Source organism: Drosophila grimshawi, unplaced genomic scaffold (assembly GCF_018153295.1).
Source record: "Drosophila grimshawi isolate 15287-2541.00 unplaced genomic scaffold, ASM1815329v1 contig_545, whole genome shotgun sequence".
Classification (NCBI taxonomy): Eukaryota; Metazoa; Arthropoda; class Insecta; order Diptera; family Drosophilidae; genus Drosophila; species Drosophila grimshawi.
This window is the reverse complement of record NW_025063357.1, coordinates 915,079-937,169: the sequence shown is the minus strand read 5'-3', so window position 1 is coordinate 937,169 and position 22,091 is coordinate 915,079. Positions and strand designations below refer to the sequence as shown.

Genomic DNA, 22,091 nt, shown 5'->3' with positions numbered 1-22,091 from the left:
ATTGCATTGACATGGGCCAAGCTGAAGGCTAAAGGCGAGGATACTTAAAGATTCCGACCATTTATTGCTAACTGAAAATGCAAAGGCCGAATTAAATGGCTCTGACTCAACGGTCTTTCAAGGAGAGATGAACGATCATCAAAATTGTTCGATTTGTGCGCATGTGCACAATATAGATGCTGCTTGGTTGTGGGCTTTATCCCACTCTGGCCAAGGCCGTTGTTGACTTGCACCTTAATGCATTTGTTGAACGCGTTGCATATGTGTGCATCAATGTTATTACAGCACAATACTCCTCGCCCCATATCCAACTGGTTCCCTCAATTGCTTTGGCAGCAACACGAAACCATTGTAGTCTATTATGAATTACCTTCACCAGGACCTTTCCCGCTGTATCCAAAAGGTAGATCGGCTTATATCTTGAGGGATCCTCAATTGGCTTATCCCCCTTTAGCAAGAGGATTAGCTGCTGCCTTTTCCGTCGCGTCGGAAATACTCCGTCCGATAGGCATCTGGAGTATGCTTCGCCAAAAGCGTCAGGTATCAGTCGCACCGCAATTTTAAGGGCATTGTTCGGGATACCGTCAGGTCCCGGAGCATATTTATCTCCCCGCGTCGCCACAATGGCGGCTAAAGACGTAGGGCAAGTCACCTTTACAGTCTCCTGACTTCGGCTTTTCTTTGTGACCACCTGGTAAGCGGTGCCCCATGGGTTCAAGTCAGCAGATCGCAGATTGCCCGAAAGCAGCTATCTTTGCTCCTTTTAATGCTGTGTATCAGTTCTATCTTGGGTCTTCTGAGGTCCTCCAGCATACTGGCAAAGTCTGGGCGGCCCCCGGCACGTTGGAAACGCCTTCTCGCCAGTAAGCACGCTTTCCTTAGCTGGTTTATCTCGTCACTCACTGTGGACTCGGCGTGGCGTAAGAAGACGGCAGTTTTCTTTCCATTTGGGCCCACTAGTTTTGGGTCGCGGCCGTTTTTGTGTTCTTCCATTCACAAAATGAATCGTTTAGTCATCGCTGAATGTGAAATTTTCGCAGACTTTCCACCGTTGCCATTCTGCAAAATGAACTGCTTAGTAGGGTAATATCTATAATAGACCCTCTGCAAGCATTGCGACAAGTAAGCTACTTCCCACAATTTGCCAAGTTTACGGCGTTGCGGACTCTTCCAACAGACTGGCATTCGTCTCTTTGCTTCCCATTCTACTGCCCGGCTATAACAGCAGCGAGCATCTTCCGAAATTTCCTCCAGCATCTGTTGGAACCGTCTCAGCTCCTAACACGGTGGGGCGAAACAACTGTAAAAAGATATTCCGATAATTTTTGCCCGGACAAACCCTTCGTGGCCTGTGCTAGTGTCCTTTACCACACTTGGCCACACTTTCTTTCCACCCCGCCACTTCCGGTGATTGGCTAGTGTGGTTCACACATAAAGCGCTCCCGGAGTCTTGAGCTGACCCATCCCACTTTCAAGACGCCACGCAAAGCTTTCCTTGCGCTATCTGCTGGAAGCCTAATCGTAGCCATTTGGGTCTGCCCATATGCCATACGCAGGTTGATATCATGATTTGTCGTGACCTCATCCAGATCACTGGATTCGAAGGTCATGCGGTGAGCAAAAAACAGAACCTCTGCTTGCTCACGCAAGGCACCTGAATGCCAAGGTACCCATACATGGCTTATCCAGCTGCAGGAATAGCTCACCCATTTGAGTCCTCCTGATCCTATTAACCAGCTCCCCAAGCTCGCTAATCTTATCTTCCGCTTTTATCTTGCATTATACCTACGAGTAACTGGCCCCACCTTTTGGCGCAATAACTATGGCATCCTAATTACTGATTGAGTCCCGTATCGGTTGATGGATGGAACACCGTTTGCCATCCTCTAGCATCACCACCAGCTACGTAATCTTTTGATCAAGGTCGCATAACACTGTGCTACGCTGCTTCGCCAGGCTTATATCTTACTCCTCAGATTTCTCCAGCGGTGGTGGTGACCTACTTGTTATGCCTTGCCTGTCGAATGCACCAATATATCGCTCAGCCGGCTAGATATCGACTCAGGGAAGTTCGACCGCTATATATTGGGCGGCAAGTTAACAAAAAATTTGTATTCTTTTATAAATAAAAAAAAAACAAATATTTCCATCAAACCAGTCCGCTCGCTGCTGTGTTGGCTGTGTGGATCTAGTACAGTCTGCGTGTCCCTCCCTTCCTAGTGATTCTTCCTCTAAATTTCCTGGAGAAATTCCCTTTCACAATTATTCCTTTCTCGTTTGTTTCTTATGCCCTCATCTCACCCAATCAGTGTTGGCCAACAAAATGTTAGGGATCCCGATGTCGCACGTATCTCATGAGTTGTAAATTAAATAGTTAGCTCTTCTTTGTTTGTGTTTGAATATTTCCCATTTTGTAGGGCCACAATTCCAGGTCGTTATTTCTGGTCGTTGTACAGTTACGTAATAATGCCATGGTTATCTTTGCATGCAAATTTTGACACCCGGCCTAATTAAAGTGAATTCAGAGCCGGACTCGCTTTAGCCAGGAATGTAAAGTCTGATCCTGAACTGTCAACTTAATAACGACGTACCACAAAAACGTGCTTGGAGATTTGCCAAGTCTTAATGGGTCGGAGGTGGTAGAAGCATTGCCCTAACCGTCATTCGGCAATAATTCACTACTTTTACTGATTTCCTAGAATAAGGATACCATTTCAACAAATTCGAAGGGGATGGTTCAATGTATTAACCTTCTCGTATTGCTTGGCCGGTAAGTGGATTTATAGGGGCTTACCCGGGGATACCTGGCAAACTGCTGAAGTTATTCAGGACAAGAATCGACTTGGTCAATGCCATCTTAATGACAAACAAGAACTTTTTTGCCTACCAGAGGTACTTATCCGAATACTATCATCCCCGTGACATATTAGTCTCCTCATATGACAAGCTATGAATCGCAGTGGAGGTATTCGTGCGCCTTATTGGGTGTGTGATTGTTTATGTATTGCAGCGCTATCTACGATTGGGTACATACATACATATCACAATATATGTATCTCAAGGCGGCGATTTCAGTTCGGACTTGTGAATAAAATAATACTCTGCAATACTTTTGTTTACTTTTCTGAAAAAGGCTGCAAAACTTTCAAAGGGAAATTTGGCCATAAAAATAAAAATTTAACTGGCTTTAGTCGAAGTCACTCGAGTAAAGCATTCTTACTTGTTTTGTTTTTATGCCTATGCCCACAATTTATCATCGTTTTTTGGGAAACTATTTATTATTTCATACCCCGATCCCATTAATAATGGACTCATTTGAGTATATAAAACTTAATGCGATATTTGAAAATATGACTACAATAAATTTAACACCAATGTAGATCGCATTCTTACTTGTTTTTTTTTTCCAAAGTTTTCTGAGAAATCTAAAAACCGCATTTTTCCCAATTTAACAACTGGAACCTCGGTGACACAAATATTTTGTAATTTGCACTGAGTAACGGTCTTCATTTTCTTTCCAAATATTTATGAAAGTTGTATCTTCGTTCAAGGCAGCTGACAGAGGCATGAATACATTAATCTGTATCTATAATTAAAATAGTTTTAAATAATAATAAATAATAATAAAAATGTTTAAAAAAGAGATCTTAATATATATCTCACCCATTGCTCAATTTGTGAAATGGGGTTTCTGATTTGGACAGACCAAATAGTTAGATAAGCGTTCTCAAAAAACATAAAAGTGTGCTTTTAGGAAGCTTCCTACAAATATATGATATTTAATAAATAAAGTATATGTATACATACATATGTATGTACATGCAGTTGCCATATCTATCAGGCGCAACATTTTCATTTATGTTTTAATAAGTTGCCGGTGCTCTCAACTGCATTCACCATTCCATTCCATTCTAAATCAAGCGTCAGGATCCGTATGTGCCAGGATTAAAATCTCCATATAAGAAAAATGTTACATCTGGCATATTATATTTTAAAAATTTGTTTATACTAATTTTGGAAGGAATTTAAATCATTTACCACAAATCCAGATCAAATACACTACGCACTACAAGTTAATATAGTTTGGTCGATTTTTTTTTAAACTTATTATTACTACATGAAAGTGTACATATTGCAGAAGTTATTAACTTTTTGTAATGAGGTGTGTAACGCTTTGAAGGAGACTTCTCCGACCCGTCTATGCAAACTAGTTAATAATGAAGCAATCTTAGCAAATTCACAACTTTCGTTTTACTGCAGGCACTACATATGTCTGAGTCTGACGATTCGAATCAGGATTCGGGTAACTACCATATGAACGATCGGTAGAAAGATGAAAGCTTTTAACAAGTTATCCTAACCAAACTCCACTGCTATGCGTGTTATCCGAATATTTAGGCAATAAATATAACAATTTTGACATTTGAAAGTTTATTTTTATATTAATAAACACATTATTCTTCACGAGCTAACAACTTCATTCGTATCAATTATAATGTGAACAGCAAAATCAAATGCAATGTCACTTTTACATACGCAAAATTTCAAATGTCTTATTATTGGTCATTTTACGTGTAGGTTTTACATAGTAACAAAATATGAACCAAAATAATAAACAGCATTGGCTTCTATGGTATTCTATGGAAGAGAAAACAAATTGTATTTGCTGTCCCGTCTCTTAGACAACTTATCCACAAATGTATTAAATGTATTTAATTACAGTACTGCTTATTTATTCATCAAATTCTTCGACAATTAAATCTGCGATATCCATTTCGGTTGCCTCATCCGGGATTTCTTCAATTATATCACATTTGGTGCCCAACATATCGGCAGCTCTTCTTTGATGTTGCTTTGAACGATAGTGTAATTTTAAATTCGTTTTTCTGGGAAACGCCACATTGCATATTTCGCATCTGAAATAAAATTACAATAATTATAATAATTGCAAGTTGTAAATGACATAATAGTTAAAGACGTAATTAATCATACAGAAATGGTCGTTGACCCGTGTGAAGGAACTCATGTTTGTTTAAGCACGATTTTGTAAGGTATGTTTTTCCGCAATATTTGCACACAAATGAATATTTCTTCGTGTGTTTTACCCTGTTGAATAATAAAAATTACAGTAATGTAAAACCGAGTCATGGCCATTACCCACCGTTCATGCCGACAGCGGGCGGTGCTCGTGAAAAAGCGCTGGCCACAATATTTGCAGGCATATGGCTTTTCTCCCTTGTGCCTGACGCGTATATGCAAATTCAGAAGATGATTTGTATAATACTTTGCATCACAATCCGGACATTCGAAATTCTTGATACCGTGTCGCAATATATGGACTTTCAAGTTGCTGTGATCTGCAAAACATTTGCCGCACTGGTCACAGACGAATTTCTTAATAACAGCCGACTGTGTTCTAAGAAATTCGCTTTCGTAATCCACTGTTGATGACTGCGTAAACTCCAAGCCTGATCCTTTGCTTCTTGACTTCGCTGAACTAGAATTATTAGCGCTACCACAGCATTTTGCCTCTGTATAAGATTTGTGTGGTTCGAATGTCGAAGGAGCAGGATTTATAATCGTTTTGGCGCTGCTTCTGGTATGATGTGCTGCGCTTGGAGCATTCACTGATACTGAATGCATAGCCTTCTTTGTTTCGTTGCTCCATGTCAGAGAAGTCGCTTTCGTTGGACTAGGACTAGTTGCCTTCGCATGACGGTCTGCCTCTGGGTAAGCTATGGATGCTTCGTAGGTCGCACCAGGAGCTGTAACCCCTTTGAAACTGCATCTGACATGCTGAACTGTGCTTTGAGCAACTGTCAACCGTCGTGAAGTGTGGCTACTTGATATATGATACGGTTCCATATGAGTCCGCACAATCTTAGATTGCGGTTGCTTGCTACTCTTAATCTTCAAAGTAGTCACCTTTCGTTGTGGACTACAGTTCAGTGGATCCAGCGTAGTCGCTTCCTCGTGCTGGCCATCACGCAGAAGTCGTTGTACGTTTATACAACGCTCTCGGAAGGCAATTGAATAGTTTAAGTCCAAAAGGCAGCACGGGCAAATGTGTTTAGGCATGTCTTCACCTTCATCAAACTTTAAGCAAACATACAGCTTGTTAAAACGTCTGAATACACATACAGGTAGGTACATGTAGGTGTACATATTGTAAACAAAGTCTTACTCTGATTCCCGTCAAAGTGGCGATATTTTCAACAATCTCGCGACTTTCCTTCTCAAAGAGATTCGTGGCATTGAGATGGTAAATCTTTTCACCACACGTTCTACATAAATGCACAGCCGACATATTTTAATAAAATACAATTTAAATTATTATAGTTAGGCAGCGGTGGTTTTTTAATATGATTCTATTATCGAAATCAAAGTGTGAATGGCAACATAACAGCTGATGCACTACAACGACGTGTGACTGTCAATGTGGGCACATCTTTTTAATTGTGGGCTCTAAATAACTTCATCCATCGCCGTTTGCACATCGAGTTCTTCTATGATCGAGTCGGGAAACACTAGAATATCGTCCGCAACTGTTATCTGTTTAATGACATCAAGTTGATTATTTAAGGCTTCGCTAGCCCTCTTCTGATGCTGCTTTGTGCGGCAATGGATCCTTAAGCCCGGTTTCCGAGGAAATGCCACATTGCACAAATCGCAACTGATAAATTAAATTTGGTTTTATATGATATAATATATACTATAAATAGTGTAACATACCGATGTGGTCGAAAACCTGTGTGCAGAAATTCGTGTTTATTCAAACATGATTTAGTTAGATACTTTTTGCCGCAAACCTTGCATTCAAATGAAAAACTTCTAATGTGTCGAACTCTGTTAAAGAAAAAAGAAAATTAAGTGGAATTTCAGAATTATATTTGTGCTCTTGTTTTGCATCCTCACTGTTCGTGGCGTTGGCGTGTGCTGCCGGAAAAGAAGCGCTGCTCACAATATCTACATGAAAATGGCATCTCTCCTCGATGCTTAACCCGAATATGCAGCTGTAATAAGTATTTGGAGTAGTGCTTCAGGCCACATTCTTCACATTCGAAGTTCTTTTCGCCCTTGTGGCGCAGTATATGAATCTGCAAGTTCTTCTGATTTGAAGATTGATGACCGCAAAGGTCACAGATGAAAACCTTTGGATCCGCCGTAGGTTTCGCATTGATTTTCTTGCCCTTCTTGCTGCTGGATATCGTATTGGTCGTAACGCTATCATTCAGGGCTGAGGAGAGGGGGGCAATGGAAGATCCTTCCATTGGACTGGAAGCAGGGGATATTTCTTCTTGGAAATCAGAAATCTCGCCGAAGGCGTTATGCAACTCATCCATTGATGTGCTATTGTGTAAACTACTGGTAGGCGAGTCATTAAATCTATCCGCCGCTTCGAGGTTCACCATATCCTCTGGAATTTGCTGAGTCATTTCGACTGAAGCCGCTTGAGCAGGACTCGAATCATAGGAATCTTTACAATTCTCCGGTGTCTGCTTGCGACCACGTAAAAGGCGGCATTGCGAAGAATATTGCTGATTGGAGACCGTTGGATCGGATGTACTCGATATGTGCTCGTCCTTTATTTTGACGCACAACGGCCTGTTTGCACTAGCATTTGCGACAAGGATATCTTTGTGCGCCGCTTTAAGTGGATCAAACTTAGCCTTGGGCTTCCCGTTCTTCAGGAATTGTTGCGTTCTAATGCAGCGCTCACGAAATACCATCGAATGGTAGAGCTCCAAATGGCAACAGGTGCAAATGTGTGTGGGCATATTTCTTTCTTCATATAACTATAGAAAAACACATTGTTCATGTTTCACTTCAAAGATTTGCATACATATTTTACTGAGATAAATTTTTACCCGGATTCCAGTTAGCGTCTCGATGTTAAGTAATATCTCGTTGTCATCTTGCTCGAAGATATTTTTGGCATTTGGATTGAAAATGTTGTCCGCACACGTCCTGCACTGAATCGACATTTTTGCGAGCGTCCTCTAATTGCATTAATATTTTTGTGTAAATTCAGATCACCACCCTAGAGTGGAGCAGGGCTGTTATTTGAGTATTTTCTAAGTTAACATGTGACTGGCTTATCTAAGAGATATCGATAACATATCGTGAAAAAAGTTTAAGCCTGAAATTGTTCACAATTTAAACAAATTTGTGGCTTTTTTTGGAAATTGCTTATCTGCAAAATTGTTGGGGATGGCAAAACTATATTTAAGTGTAAGGGAGTTGTGAATTTTTGCTTAAGTAATTCTATAATTTTCAATGGCCCATTTGTTTAAATACGGAAATATTGGCTTAACGAGATACTCAATAAATCATATTTTCTGGAAATTAATCGCCTTTGGTTTTAAAATAAGGTCACCTGTTTAATTTTCAATCTCTTCAATAATAGAATCTGAAAAATCAAAATTAACATCGCCATCGGTGACCGTTGTTATATCAGCTGTCTCCAAGTCATATTTAATCATTTCATTAACTCTCCTCTGATGAAACTTTGTAGTGTAATGATTTTTTAAAAATATGGCTCCCTTAAAAGTCTTCTTGCACGTTTCGCAGCTAAAATAAGAATAATAATAGGTCAATAATAGCCGTGGAGTGTCAAAATGCATACCGATAGATTTTCTCTCCCAAATCATGAGCCTCTCTGTGCTTTTCCAAGCTAATTTTACTAATAAACGTCCTGCTACAAAGATTGCACACGAAGGGTAATTCCTTTGCATGGTATTTCCTTTAAATTGAAATTAAGAGCAGGTCATTTAGAAGAGGGGAGAATTAGGTTCACTTACCGTTCGTGCCGGCACCGACTGGGACTGTTACGAAAGGCCATTCCGCAATATTTGCATACGAAGGGCTTCTCGCCTTTGTGGTGGACACGCACGTGGAGCATGAGCAGGGGTCGCGTGAAGAATTTACAGCCACATTCTTCACATTCAAAGTTTTTGACGCCCGAATGGCGCACTGCATGATCCTTCATATTGCTCAGATCACGGAAAGACCAGCCACATTGGTCGCAAACGAATTTCTTCTCCAGTGGCGCAATACGCGGCTTATTTTTCTTGACATTTCGCATTTCATCAGGCAACTTTCTAATTACTTTTCTTGTCGACCTTGAAATGATTGAAGGTGCCGCAGGATTTGTTGTCGGACGAATTGGTTTTTCGAGAGCTTCACTTGGATGACGACAACGCATAATACGTACTCGAGGCGAAAGATGGCTTTGGGTATTTTGGACAAGTTTCTTATGGGACATTGATACATTGGTAGTTGGGGGGTAGTCAGTCGTGTACTTGGATTCAATGATCGCATCTTCTTCAGTACTAAGATCATAATCAAACAATGGATCAATGGCCAGCAGAGATTGTTTGGAAATTAAGTTGTTTTCAGCGAAATCTGATTGTTTTAAGCTCATGAAATGCTTGTGTGTCACCACACAGCGTTGCCGAAATGCCATAGAATGGTTCAAGTCCAAATAACAACAGGAACACACATGGCTCGGTAGATGCGAGTGATAAGATAACTGAAGATGTATAAAATTTATAAACATAAAATATCTTTTAATATATTTTAAGAGTCCAACGGACTCTTAAATTACTTACTTTTATTCCTGTAATTGCTTCGATGTTTTTGCGAATATCTTTGTTCTCATGACTGAAGAGATTTCTGGGGTTGAGATTGTAAATAGGTTCTCCACAAGTTCTACAGTGTACCGACATTATTATTTTATAAACATTTATTTTTGTTTACGAAATGCACAAATAAAATAACATCAGTGTGTACACACATATTCATCCAAAATGCACAAAAAATGACCACATTGAAATAACAGTGTCAACTGTTGCTCCGGCATTTACGTTTGCCATTCGCCCAAAAACCACAAACATTAATCACATTTTTAAAGCGCAGATTTTAGATTTAATTAAACCCAAAATGGAAGACTGGCGCGGTCTTTGCCGCACCTGTGGAATAACAATAAATGAAAAGATCGCAAGAGCAAAGCTTTTTGAGGAACTCAACTACCCACTAGTATCTTTAATTGAGGATATCACCGACATGTGGGCAAGTTTTCTTTAATATGCATATTTGGTATAAGTATATTGTAAAGTAAATAATTATAGATGGAGAGCGACAGGAGCTTGCCAGAATATATATGCAATAAATGCAAATCCTTGTTGGAAGAGGTTGTTGAATTTCGTGTTAGTTGCCTCGACACTCACAAAAAGCTATTGGAGGCCAAAAGACGGGCGATAAAAAATCTTAAGGATGAGCACAACTTGTGTGAAGACATCGAAAATGTAAATAATACGGACTGTGTTGAACTTCAACAAGCAAACTCGAAATCCAATTGCGAAGCAGTTGAAATCCAATGCCCGGAACCATCCAAGTCCAGCGCCAAAGCAAATAGAATAAATAGAAGAAGCAGCTCCAAGAAACCAAACACATGGATTTGCGAACAATGTGGCGGAGAGTTTAAATGCTCAACATATTTAAAACTGCATATGTTACGCCATACGGGGAAAAAGGAATTTGAGTGTGATATTTGTAAGCGGCGATATTACACACATAACGAAATGATCCGTCACAAGATCTTGCACTCCAAAGCCAGACCATATTCTTGTCGCTTCTGTGACAAATCATTTCGTGGCACCAGCAGTAAGGCAGTTCACGAAAGGTTGGTTAAATCAAGCCACATGCGAGTTAAATATATATTTTCTTAAATTATTATAGAACCCATACAAATGAACGTCCCTTTGCCTGCCAATACTGCGAGAAAACATTTACCTCCACCTCTGTTCGAAGAATGCACGAACGTGTTCATATTAATAATCGGAAATATCAGTAAGAAATCCATAATAGTTAGATCTTATTAATATATAAATATAAATTATATATTGCAGTTGTGAACCATGCGACCAATGGTTTCAGCGATCCTCCCATTTATCGCTGCATCAACGGACCAAACTGCACAAGAGTAAAATTATCAATACTTAATGGTTTTTTAGTTTTTTAAAATAATGTCATTCAAAATTGGTATGGTACAGTTGCTTCTGTGTGAGTGTCAGACAATAAACAGCTGATGTAATTTGTGTGAATGGTAACTTTGTTCAGTCACTTTACACTTGAGGTGTGTACGCTGTTCTTAATAAATAAAATAATACGACAAATTATGGATTGGAATTAATTTTTAATCTTACGACATATGTAAAATATTAAGAATTTAGGTTTTTTCAGTTGTTTTTAAGGAAGAAGTGTCGTTTTCCGGCAAACACATTTTCATCAGTTTCTCAAGCCGCATTATGTATCGTAGAAAGATTCTGCGATTTAAAAAGGAGGATAAGTCACAGCTGATTGCTGCAGTTAGGTTTCGGCGTCTACTCTGGGACGTGACGGATAAAGAGCACAATGATCTTACAAGCTTGAAGGCGGCTTGGATGTCCGTGGGTGCTGAGATGGGCAGAGATCGTAAGTTATAAATGATGATACTTTATTGCATATAGTTGTAACTAATAATTTGTTGTATTTAAAAAGCGCACGAATGCAAGGTTGGTTGGCGTTCATTGCGGCAGTGTTATCGTTACCATTGCAAGACGGCGCACAGCCGTTCCAAGATGGATGGTGACGATATTGAGGCTGAAGCCGATCCCCTAGAAACTCCACACATTAAATGGGAGTTCGCCGATGATATGGCATTCTTACAGGAATTGTCAAAGAAAAAAAGGTAACCAAATAATTGTCAGATTTGAACTGAAATCAATATTATCGAAAAATTTTTAGCTCGGATTTTGAAAGTTTCGACGAAACTCCTGCTCCCAACTCGCCATTGGAAGATGATACGGAATATACCGATACAGAATACTTGGAAGGCGCATATGACGAGAATAATGGCATTGTCAATGACGATGTAGATGCCAATGACACCATTGACGATGAAGTCGAAGACGATGTCAGTATTTTTAAACTAAAAGTCGCATATGTAAGCTTTGCACTTAAATCCAGAATTTGGCGTGTATTTAAATATCTATTTTATTTAGGGGAAGAAACCAAAGAACATAATGAAAGATGACGTTTGCAGAACATGCGCGCAGCCGATTGAATCTACCACAGCACAGAATTTATTTAATTCAGAAAATGATATTCTGCTGCAAGTTAAAATGGTGACAGAACTGGTTGTAAGTTCGACTATACAGAGATGCGTTTTTTTAACAATAATTAATAATAAATATTTACCTTTCGTATTCAGCTAAATCGAGAAGAAGACCTTTCGGACTTTATTTGCCAACAATGCCTGCAAAATCTAGAAATTGCAGTAGAGTTTCGCAGAGTTTGCATTGAGGCACAATCACAACTCCTCCTCCAAGTACAGTTCAAGGAGGAGGCGGAACAAGAAATACTAACATATCCAGAGTCACCTACACAGCACATCATTCGCAGTACAGACTTAGACATGGAAGATGAACAACTGGAAGACTTTGTCAATTCAGATAATGAGAACTATTACGAAGAAAAGGTGGAAATACAGCCGCTACCAACGGCAACACCATCAGCACTAATCAGGAAAAAGTATAAAAGGGAGCCGAGAAATCAGAAATACCAGTGTCATCAGTGTGGATTGACATTTACCAATCAAGATCAACTGAAGATGCACATGCATCAGGTGCATGACGTGCAGCTCCAAACTAGGTGCATTTTCAACATGTATAAAAATGCATGGAAATAATATAAATCATTTCAGATTTGTGTGCAAGCATTGCGGACATGATTTTAAATATTCTGCTCCACTCGTTGACCACCTAAAGAGCATCGGAGTACATTTTGGACACAGCTGCGAGGAGTGTGGGCAGAACTTCCACAGCAGGCACTTTCTCAAGAAGCATAAGAGACGAATTCATGGGCTGGCGGACGAGCATATTTGCCACATATGTGGAAAAAATTTCACCACTGGATTTAATCTACGCAATCACATTGTACGCCACACTGGCACTCGACCCCATAAGTGCAAACTATGCAGCGCAGCCTTTTGTACAAGTGGCGAACTGAATCATCATAGGCGCACTCACGACAATGTGCGTCCGTATCCGTGTCGTTATGCTTGTGGCAAAACATTTCGCCACTGCAGCAATCGCAGTACGCACGAGAGGTGAGAGCAACTAAAGTTCATATTGACTTCAAAACATACCAATATAACAACAATTTGAATCACAGAATACACATGGCTGGTAATCTGCGTCCATTCCAATGCGAATATTGTGATAAAACTTTTGTGACGAAAGGCGACTGCAGAGCCCATCAAATGATTCACACAATGAGCCGTGATTTTAGGTAATTTCAACAATTAAAGCTTCTACATTTTTTTAACATTTCTCTAATCTAATATATTTCGTAGCTGTGACGTTTGCCAGCAGAGTTTCAAGCTACAGAAACATTATCTGCAACACTTAACGACCAAGTCCCACAAAAGGGTCGAAGATCATGTTAAAGGAACGAAAAAGGGTGATTAGTTGGAGCCGTGATATGTTTTAAAAAGTTATCATTTGAGATTCTCTGAACAATGCGTTTTATCAAACTTTAAGTCTTTAAATATTTGTATACCTTGGAGAGAATATTATAATTTTGTCTTTCTTGTTTTATTTTAATGAAATCTATCTTTCATATTACCTATTATTCTGTTTTACTTTGTCAATTCGAAATATTGAAAGCGTCGGAAAATAATTCTGTCGGTGTAACACTTATCAGTATATACTGACATTTAGGAATGGGCGTGGTCTCTATCAGCTTTTTGAAGAGTGTTGCTGCCAATTTACCTTTAAAATTTTGTGATTTCCATGATTTTGAGCATCAGATGTACAATTTAAAATTTGGTGAGTAGCTTCCATGATTTTGAGGATCAGATGTATAATATAAAAATTGTTATCTATGTGCCTTTGACCGGCGTAGGTGATCATAAAGACTATCACCGGCAATCCAACCAAATTTTATGACTAACTTTAAAATAGTGGGGGATATTGCATATATATATATATATATATATATATATATGTGTGTGTGTTTTTATCGATTTCATTTCGTGCCAGTGTATATAAAAACACATATGTTTGTAAAAATTGAGTATATCTCATAATTTAGTAGCAAAAATATAAAATCAGAAATGCACGCTGTTGTTACGCTTTAAGAATATTCAGTCACGCAAAATTAAGAGAGACGATTTTAATGATAGCCTCTAATAATCGCCGCTTCCACTACCGTTTTGCTTGGCGCCATCGCCAGATGCTATAAATGAGGTGACATCCAGTTTGGTGGCCAGTGCCAAGATCGTGTCCTTGGCTTCGCTGCTCTTTTTCACAATTAGCACACTAGGATCAATCTCCAAAATGCGTGCCAGCTTGCCAAGTTTCTCATTCTCCGGCAGACGAATGGCTCGTTTGTTGACGGCTTTGACCACGGGGACATTTAGCTTGCAATTCATACTGACAATTTGGCTCATGAGCGTTTCCTGGGTGACAACGCCCAGTACACTGCTGCAAAATGAGTAAGCAATTAGAAATAAAACAAAAGCTGACAGACAGTAGCTAACATACCCATCATTCTGATCGATCATGGCCAGCTGTTCCACATGGTGCTGCTTCATCAAGGCAATGGCATCGGCAAAACTTGCGTCGGACTTGAGCAGGGCGACTGGAGCTGGCAGCTTTAGATGCGATATGGGCACATTCCACCACCAGTGACCATGCTCATTCACCGGCTGCTTGAATTCGCGCGCCTCCATCCAATTGTCGGACACGAACTTGGTCATATAGTTACGAATGCCGTCGGGCAAGATAACCACACAACGCTGGCCGGGCTTCAGGCTGCGTGCTTGCTGCAGAGCTACGTACATGGCGCCACCGCTGGAGCCGCCGCAGAGCAGGCCCTCCTCGGCATTGAGGCGACGACTCATGGGAAAGCAGTCGATATCGTAGATCTTCGACCACACATCGATCACATTGCCATCAAAGACAGTGGGTGGAAAATCATAGCCAATGCCTTCCACCTCATAGAACTTTACATCAGACTTGTTCAGCTCGGCGGGGCGGGCCAACACCGACCCATATGGATCAACGCCGACAATACGGCAATTCGGAGCCTGCTCCTTGATTTTGCGCCCAAGACCGCTAATAGTGCCGGCTGTACCGGCTGTGGCCACAATCATGTCCACCTTATTATCCAGTTGCCAGAGTATCTCCGCGGCGGTGCCGTCATAGTGCGCCAACGGATTGCCTGCATTCCGATACTGATCCAGCACAATCGAATTGGGCGTCTCGCGCTGCAGCTGCTGGGCCACATAGATGAGACCCTCCGGCGAATCGTAGGCAGCCTCTGTGGGCGTACGAATTATTTTGGCACCCAACGCACGCAGCGCATACACCTTCTCATTGGACATCTTTTCGGGCATTACAATGATGCATTTGTAGCCCTTAACCGCGCAGGCCATTGCCAGGCCAATGCCTGTGTTGCCAGACGTCGGCTCTATGATGGTAAATCCTGGCTTCAGCAGACCTTTCTCCTCCGCATCCTGAACCATGCGATAGCCAATCCGATCCTTCACTGAACCGCCCGGATTCAAGAACTCGCACTTGGCATCTAGTCAACAGGAATATTTTATTATTTCGTATCAGTTCATAAAAAGAATGATAGTGAAAGTGTAGTGATAAACAAGTCAATTAATTAATGTGAACAATCTGAATAATCAGAATATTGTGGCATACTCACACATCTCACATTGAATGCCCTCCTTGGCTGGTATGGAATTCAGCCTGACCAGGGGAGTGCATCCAATCACTGACAGGATGTCTGGAGTAATCTTTTGGCGGTGCGCAATGCCACGTTGCGTGTGCGGCGTCTGCTCCTTGGTACCCAGATGCCATGTGCACTTCGAGGGCTTTCCGGGATCTACAAAATCGGCCGGACGCACGTAGGTTTTACTCGCGGACATGTTCGTCGATTATTTAAGACTGATTGAGCAAATTTGCAGTGTGCCTGTAAAGAATCGTTTAGTGAGTTGTCTGGCTCACACCATCTGGCAGATTGTCAGGGGTCAAAGCAGGCACTGAAACCAGCTCATTATCAGTGATGTTGTGCTTTCATATTCTAAACAGTTTATTGTGAAATAAATTTGGACTTGTACACGTGTTCACATACATATCTACATATTCAAGAACAAGGCCAGAGAGGGTCAGAATTTTTTTTTAAGTTTGTAACGCATTTAAAGTCACGTTGCTCGTATCTGCTATTCCAGCCATACCTGTATACGAACATTACAGTATGCAATGGCCACCACGTGATCTAAATCAATTAATCTTCAACAAGTTTTTGTTCGATTTGATGAGAAGACAACCGGCATTCAAATCAGTTTTAATTACACTCAACATATTATAAAAAAATGGGTGCACATTTTTATTTATTTATCATTTTATATTTTTATGTGCGACAATATGCGGTAGTAAAATTACCCGTTGTATATTTTTAATCTATGAAAACAAACCTCTCAGTTGTGACTACAAGATAAGATGATAATTTCACTACAATAAGATGGGACGTGATAAATAACGCCTCGTTGTGGTTTCTGCAAATATACCATTGACTTCTCTGCCATGTGCATGATGTATATGTATGTGTAAACGCATGTTGCGTATCTTTATTGGTATTGGTATTGGTTAGTAGTGCTGTAAAATGTGAAAAAGTGTTGTTCAATTTGAAACCACTGCGGGTGTTATTTAAGATTTTTGTCAAAGAATAGTTTATCCCATATAAAAGTCATTACTCAAACGATTTACCAGCAAGAAAATAAGTAAAACACATTTTGTTTCTGCTCTCCCACTGAGCATACGCGTCAAGATTTCAATGCCCAACTACATTTTCTATCTCTCTCTCTCTCTCTCTCCCTCTGTATCTCTCTGTACTACTCTAGTAAGCACTTAAAACAAGGACAAAATCTCACTTTGGTTTTATCGATACAATTGAAAATTCTAATACAATTGTAGAATGGTAAAAGTTAATTACAAAACGGTTTTATGTTGCGATTTCTAACATTTTTTACATTTAAAATACTTTAAAATGTATTTTATAATTTCAACTTGAATTTCGACTTTACTTGAAATTGCCCTGAATATACTATATGTATATTTAAAATATTATACTGTATGTCAAGTCATCATTTATAAACACATTTAGCACTCAATTTTATTTCTGTTTGTTATTTCTAATGAATATTCATAATAATTTACGTCATATACTTATCAGATTTACGATCGTTGTCTTATCGCTAACCCCACTCGTATTGAATGAATAGTAAACAAATTAAATTTATATTTATACATTTTTCCCCCTCGCAACAAAAAGTCTATGAAGTAATAAATGAAAATAGCTATCAGCTTAATTTTTGGTTTTTTGGTTTAAAAACACGAAATTTTGTTTTTTTTTTTTATCAAGACGGAATTATAAAAGATTTGGCATTTTTTATTTAAGTTATATTAACATTCCAAACATTGCCATTTAGTTTTGGGCATCCATTTCTTTGATAAGGTTAATTATTGGATCATTAATATACTTCCGCACCTCCCAGTTGGTTACAAAATCACCATGATTCCACTCAGGATCTTCCATATGATGCAATTCCATATTGGGTAGGGTATCAGATAATCTCAAGACATCTACCACTGCGGCCATAATATCGTTATCCCCGTACCACAAATGAGTTTTGCTGGTTATCAAGTTCGTTGGGTAGTCTGGCGGTATTTTCAAATCGTATACTTTCATATTTTTCTTTTTGCCATAGTCATAATAACGAAAGTGTCCAGACTGTTGTTCCTGTATATAATGTAAAAATTGGCTGGTCGAAACGCCGGCGGGACCTGTTGCAATATTAATCACAAGAGCACTCCATGGAGACATACATATAATATTTAGTAAAAGTTCAACACATACTTTATCACTTAAAAGCGACTAACCGTGTTAGAGCGTCCATCGGGGCTGCTGTCATACAAAATGCTGCAGTAGCTGGAAAATCTTGAATCCTGCCCACACGCGTTGTAGGCTAAGGCCAGCACGAAGTCATTATATGGTAGAAATTCCTGTGACTCAAATAATAGCGAATAGGTATTTTGATACCCCAGATATGGTCCCAGCGCTCGAACTAATGGATTAACCATGTTGTTCATGAACGCCACTGGAGCCAGCATTTGCGCGGTCCTGATCTTGTCATTGTACTCAGGTCGTGTGGACATGAGCGTATAGAATACTGTTGTGCCCTGGGAGTGACCTATATAGTGAATGGACTTGTGCCCCTGTTCGTTGGTTTTCAACGCATAATCAATCATAGCCGGTATATCAAAGTAGCCAATTTCGTGCCAGCTGAAGCGCCAGAAATAGGGATGTTCCGTGGACCTGGTCGTGTGATTCCTGGAATAGGTATTACCGCGAGCATTGCCCAGCCACACAGCATAGCCCTCATCAGCTAGTTGAAAAGCCAGGGCATTGTCAGGGCCCATGGATATCCAATTGTCGGAGCTACCAAATAGGCTGTATAAGTACGCTGTATAAGTACTATGGGGCGATTCTCCATCTGATTCTGCAGCATATGTGAATATGGAATGCGAAAAAGTCCAATTAAAAAAAGTCTGCCGGATATTCATGTTCCCTAATGCGATCATCCTAGGTACACATATTTATTATATACATATATGGATTTCGATTTATTCAATCCTGCTTACTGTTTTAAGCCTTGGGTTCAGCTTCAAACGACCCTCCGGATCATTGAATTGCTGATAAAAATCACAGTCTTCAAATACACTTGGGTATGTACCAATAGAGGCGCCTTGAATGCCAATCCAAAGACATACGAATGCCAAAAAAACGTTAAGACTTCTAACCATTTCGAAACAAGAACAAAACGTCTTTTAAATATAGCTTAACTTAAACCTAATCTGCCGATAAGCCACGAGTCCCAATTATATACAACAGTGGTTTGATAGATTCAGTTTTGCATGTGATCATAATTTCGGTATAGTTCAAAACAATTAAAAAGTATATGATAAGGTCATAGCACTAAGCATGTATACATGAACATGTATATATTATATTCTTGAATTATGCAATTTATTATTTCATAAGTTTTTTCGTTGAAATATTTGCTTTGATTTTAAATTTTGACTTTTATATTTATGGTTATGTATTCCCCTTATAAATTAAAGTTAGTACTGCTCCTGGAAATCTATTTTTTTTTCGTTTGAAGGGTATGGTAAAAAAACTTGAAAGGAAAAAAAAATAATAGCGCCACTTACATACTTTATAGAAATCGTTTGTTTAATTCTAATGTACTTAATTGATAAATTAAATAATTATTACAGTACATTTGAAAAATGGCGGTATTATTTTGTCGTTAATTTTCTTTCTTTTTCATAATATTTAATTTTGTAATTATATTTTTAATTAAATTTAAATAAGTTGAAAACGATAAATAAAATTATGGTTTTTTGCTTCTCACTTTTTTAAGAGCATTTTCCACATTTTAAAAGGTATATGAGTTTCTTAAAATTAAAAATTTGAAAACGCACATTTTGAAAATATGTCTTGTGAGAGTAGTGCTATAATTTTTTCATTTCCGCACTTCTGCTGTATGTCCGCTTCAACAGCGCACTCGAGCTGGAATACTTTTAATTTGATAGTTCTCGCCGATCTTGAGCACAGCCGTCATGCCCTGGACCGCATGGGATTCGATGTGACAGTGGTAACTCCAGAAGCCTGGATTGTCCGAGATGAAGCGCAAAATGACGTAGCCCAGTCCGGGTACCTGGACAGTGTCCTTAGCCACGGCAGCATAGTCGTCGGGCAGGCGCGACAAGCGTCCTTGGCGATCCAATTGGCGTATCTGAAGCAAAAGGAGTTAAGCTTGCTTTGGATTGGTCTGGCTAACTTACATTTCTCAAATCGTTAAGATTACCCAGCACGCCCTGGCCGACCAAGCGGAAGGTGAGCCCGTGCAGGTGAATGGGATGTGTGGCATCCGTGTAACTGGCCACGACCATTTCAATGGGTCGATAGGCGGGCAGTCGTATAACGTGCACACACTCGCACAGTTCTCGGGCACAGTTGCGTCCCTGGCTGGCCAGCGAGCTGCGATTGCAGAAGTAGCCATCGTCCTGATACAGATGACGTCCCTGCAGCAGGGAAATTCCTGGGGGATTGTAGCTAATCTCATCGATTTGGAAGAGCTGTTCGCCATTTGATGCCTGTCGCATGCTTAGACTGGAGTAGTGCGTTAAGAATTTGGTGTATCTTGGCCAGGGGACGGGCTCCACGGAGCGCAGGGATACAGTGCCTACATCTGTCTCCTTGGTCTGGTTCGCCTGACGCAGCAAAGTGATGGAATCATTGATGGATAATTTGAATCGAAAATCATTGATGTACGTGGGAGGCTCGTCAAGCTCTCTACCCTGCCTCCTTTCCAGAATGCTTCCTAGAGGCAACTCGCTGCGTGCGGCACCCCGATAGCTGAGCACCGCGCCTTGGTAGAGATTCTGCTCCTGGCACTGCTCGTAACCCCGGACGCGTAACCAATAGTTCTTTGCATATTGATTTGCCTCGAGCACAAAGTCAAAACGCTCCGCTGCTGTGAGAAAGAAGCCATCGGCCAGCACTGGCTCAATATCGTTGCCATCCGCGCTGATGATCAGCAGCTTGTGCTGCTCAATAGAGAACTCAACCGGACAATTGAACACACCATTGAGCACGACCCGCATGCGATATCGATAGCCAGGCGTAACGCGCAGACGCTCATAGCGATGCCTGGGATCCTGATCGGGCAGCTGGCTAAGATGATTGCGTCCCTTACCGTTGATCAGAATATTGCGCACCTGCTGAATGTTGTTGTCGTAGAAAATGTCCTGCACCATCAGCGCATGCTCCACCAGATCGTAGTCATAGAGCCGTGCATGCGGGTTCGCCTGATGGGGCTGTCGCACTATCAGATTGCCAGCCACACCAAAGCCCCGCTGCCAGCCCTCATGGCTGTGGTACCACAGAGATCCGCTGCGATCTGCCTGGAACTCATAGCGATACACCTCGCCCGGCTGCACCGGATACTGGGTGACATGGGCTACGCCATCCATTTCGGGTGTACGCGACATGTGCACTCCATGCCAGTGGATTGTGCTCGGCTCACTCAAGTAGTTCAGCACATCCACCACAACGGTGTCGTTCTCACACAGCTCGATAGCTGGTCCGGGCACCATTCGATTGACGGCCATAACTGGCGTGGAAATGCCATCTCCATAGATGCAGTTCTCGCCGGCACAGGCGCGTTCATCGAACTGGCAACGTTGACACTCGGCACCAAGGCGACGATAGTTGTGCACCACCAGCTGATAGTAGCAACTCTGCGTCTGGCCCTTCTGGCAGACGCGACGGCAGGGATGACTTTCGAAGCCAGCGAAACTGGATATGTCCACCTGACTGTACTCATCCTTCAGGTGCAAGCCCGCAGCCAAGTACGTCACCTTATTGGTTTTGTTGTGGCGCGACCAGGGAAATGTCAGCCAGTCTGTTTTAGTGCTCGCCGGCTGTTCCATCTTCAGCTGCATCTGAGCCTGGCCCAACTCCAGATGACAGCAGACAACCATCGCAACACTCAAAGCGCTTAGAAGCCAGCAACGGCTTTTACTTATAGCAATCATATCAAATTACAACCTTCAACTGCGCTCAAAGGTCTAGCGCAACTTCCGAAGAAAGTTTGGAAATCCAAACTGGGGAGGCCTCCAAATAGTTACGCATGCGCAGCACGTTTACATAATAAAAGCTGAGCTGCATTTTATTGTCTTTTGATTTGCCAAACACAAAATACGCTCGTTTGCTAGATACCCCGTAAGCCTGTATCAAGCAGACAAGACAGTTGGAAGGCTTTAGACGAAAGAGCTTTTCAGATCATTAAGTGGTAATAATTTAAAAAGTATTTTTGTAAAATTTATTTCACATTTTACATTGCAAAATTCATTATAAATAAATTTGATTCGTATGAAAATAAATATGCACAAATTAAATATGTACAT

At 40.7% G+C, this 22,091-nt stretch overlaps 7 protein-coding genes and 1 pseudogene across 9 annotated transcripts; 2 read left to right on the top strand and 6 right to left on the bottom strand.

The window, feature by feature from the left end:
- The first annotated feature begins 392 nt into the window (after window positions 1–392).
- Window positions 393–11,105, top strand: LOC6569922 (zinc finger protein 436). Of its 2 annotated transcripts, XM_043215743.1 has the most exons (5): window positions 393–403; window positions 9,919–10,071; window positions 10,131–10,684; window positions 10,741–10,851; window positions 10,911–11,105. In XM_043215743.1, exons 2-5 carry the CDS (start codon window positions 9,943–9,945, stop codon window positions 11,002–11,004), a joined length of 888 nt encoding a protein of 295 aa, XP_043071678.1. In that variant the 5' UTR covers window positions 393–403; window positions 9,919–9,942; the 3' UTR covers window positions 11,005–11,105. The 2 variants fall into 2 exon arrangements, with proteins under 2 accessions (XP_043071678.1, XP_001996229.1); XM_001996193.2 differs by lacking the exon at window positions 393–403 and having other exon boundaries at window positions 9,836–10,071.
- LOC6569919 (myoneurin) lies at window positions 4,717–6,331 on the bottom strand. Its single transcript, XM_001996190.3, has 4 exons — window positions 6,185–6,331; window positions 5,162–6,096; window positions 4,993–5,106; window positions 4,717–4,916 (listed from the first exon to the last, which is right to left on the bottom strand). Exons 1-4 carry the CDS (start codon window positions 6,305–6,307, stop codon window positions 4,733–4,735), a joined length of 1,356 nt encoding a protein of 451 aa, XP_001996226.1. The 5' UTR covers window positions 6,308–6,331; the 3' UTR covers window positions 4,717–4,732.
- Window positions 6,331–8,056, bottom strand: LOC6569920 (B-cell CLL/lymphoma 6 member B protein). The gene is made up of 4 exons (XM_001996191.2): window positions 7,869–8,056; window positions 6,916–7,796; window positions 6,733–6,846; window positions 6,331–6,673 (listed from the first exon to the last, which is right to left on the bottom strand). The coding sequence occupies exons 1-4, from the start codon at window positions 7,983–7,985 to the stop codon at window positions 6,466–6,468; spliced, it is 1,320 nt and encodes a 439-aa protein (XP_001996227.2). The 5' UTR covers window positions 7,986–8,056; the 3' UTR covers window positions 6,331–6,465.
- On the bottom strand, window positions 8,336–9,767 carry LOC6569921 (zinc finger protein 32). The gene is made up of 4 exons (XM_032741723.2): window positions 9,612–9,767; window positions 8,802–9,532; window positions 8,627–8,743; window positions 8,336–8,571 (listed from the first exon to the last, which is right to left on the bottom strand). The coding sequence occupies exons 1-4, from the start codon at window positions 9,726–9,728 to the stop codon at window positions 8,382–8,384; spliced, it is 1,155 nt and encodes a 384-aa protein (XP_032597614.1). The 5' UTR covers window positions 9,729–9,767; the 3' UTR covers window positions 8,336–8,381.
- Window positions 11,106–11,249: 144 nt separating the features above from the next.
- LOC6569923 (zinc finger protein 540) lies at window positions 11,250–13,660 on the top strand. Its single transcript, XM_032741724.2, has 8 exons — window positions 11,250–11,475; window positions 11,542–11,731; window positions 11,788–11,986; window positions 12,045–12,182; window positions 12,254–12,693; window positions 12,746–13,150; window positions 13,216–13,332; window positions 13,397–13,660. Exons 1-8 carry the CDS (start codon window positions 11,310–11,312, stop codon window positions 13,509–13,511), a joined length of 1,770 nt encoding a protein of 589 aa, XP_032597615.1. The 5' UTR covers window positions 11,250–11,309; the 3' UTR covers window positions 13,512–13,660.
- Window positions 13,661–14,104: 444 nt separating this feature from the next.
- Window positions 14,105–16,643, bottom strand: LOC6569974 (cystathionine beta-synthase). Of its 2 annotated transcripts, none has more exons than XM_001996195.2 (4): window positions 16,532–16,643; window positions 15,760–16,026; window positions 14,589–15,630; window positions 14,105–14,528 (listed from the first exon to the last, which is right to left on the bottom strand). In XM_001996195.2, exons 2-4 carry the CDS (start codon window positions 15,980–15,982, stop codon window positions 14,231–14,233), a joined length of 1,563 nt encoding a protein of 520 aa, XP_001996231.1. In that variant the 5' UTR covers window positions 15,983–16,026; window positions 16,532–16,643; the 3' UTR covers window positions 14,105–14,230. The 2 variants fall into 2 exon arrangements, with proteins under 2 accessions (XP_001996231.1, XP_032597649.1); XM_032741758.2 differs by having other exon boundaries at window positions 14,105–14,525; window positions 16,532–16,623.
- An 898-nt stretch (window positions 16,644–17,541) lies between these two features.
- LOC6569975 lies at window positions 17,542–18,920 on the bottom strand (annotated as a pseudogene).
- Window positions 18,921–19,672: 752 nt separating this feature from the next.
- LOC6569976 (laccase-4) lies at window positions 19,673–21,648 on the bottom strand. The gene is made up of 2 exons (XM_001996197.2): window positions 19,965–21,648; window positions 19,673–19,915 (listed from the first exon to the last, which is right to left on the bottom strand). Exons 1-2 carry the CDS (start codon window positions 21,624–21,626, stop codon window positions 19,673–19,675), a joined length of 1,905 nt encoding a protein of 634 aa, XP_001996233.2. The 5' UTR covers window positions 21,627–21,648.
- Between the last annotated feature and the right edge of the window lie 443 nt (window positions 21,649–22,091).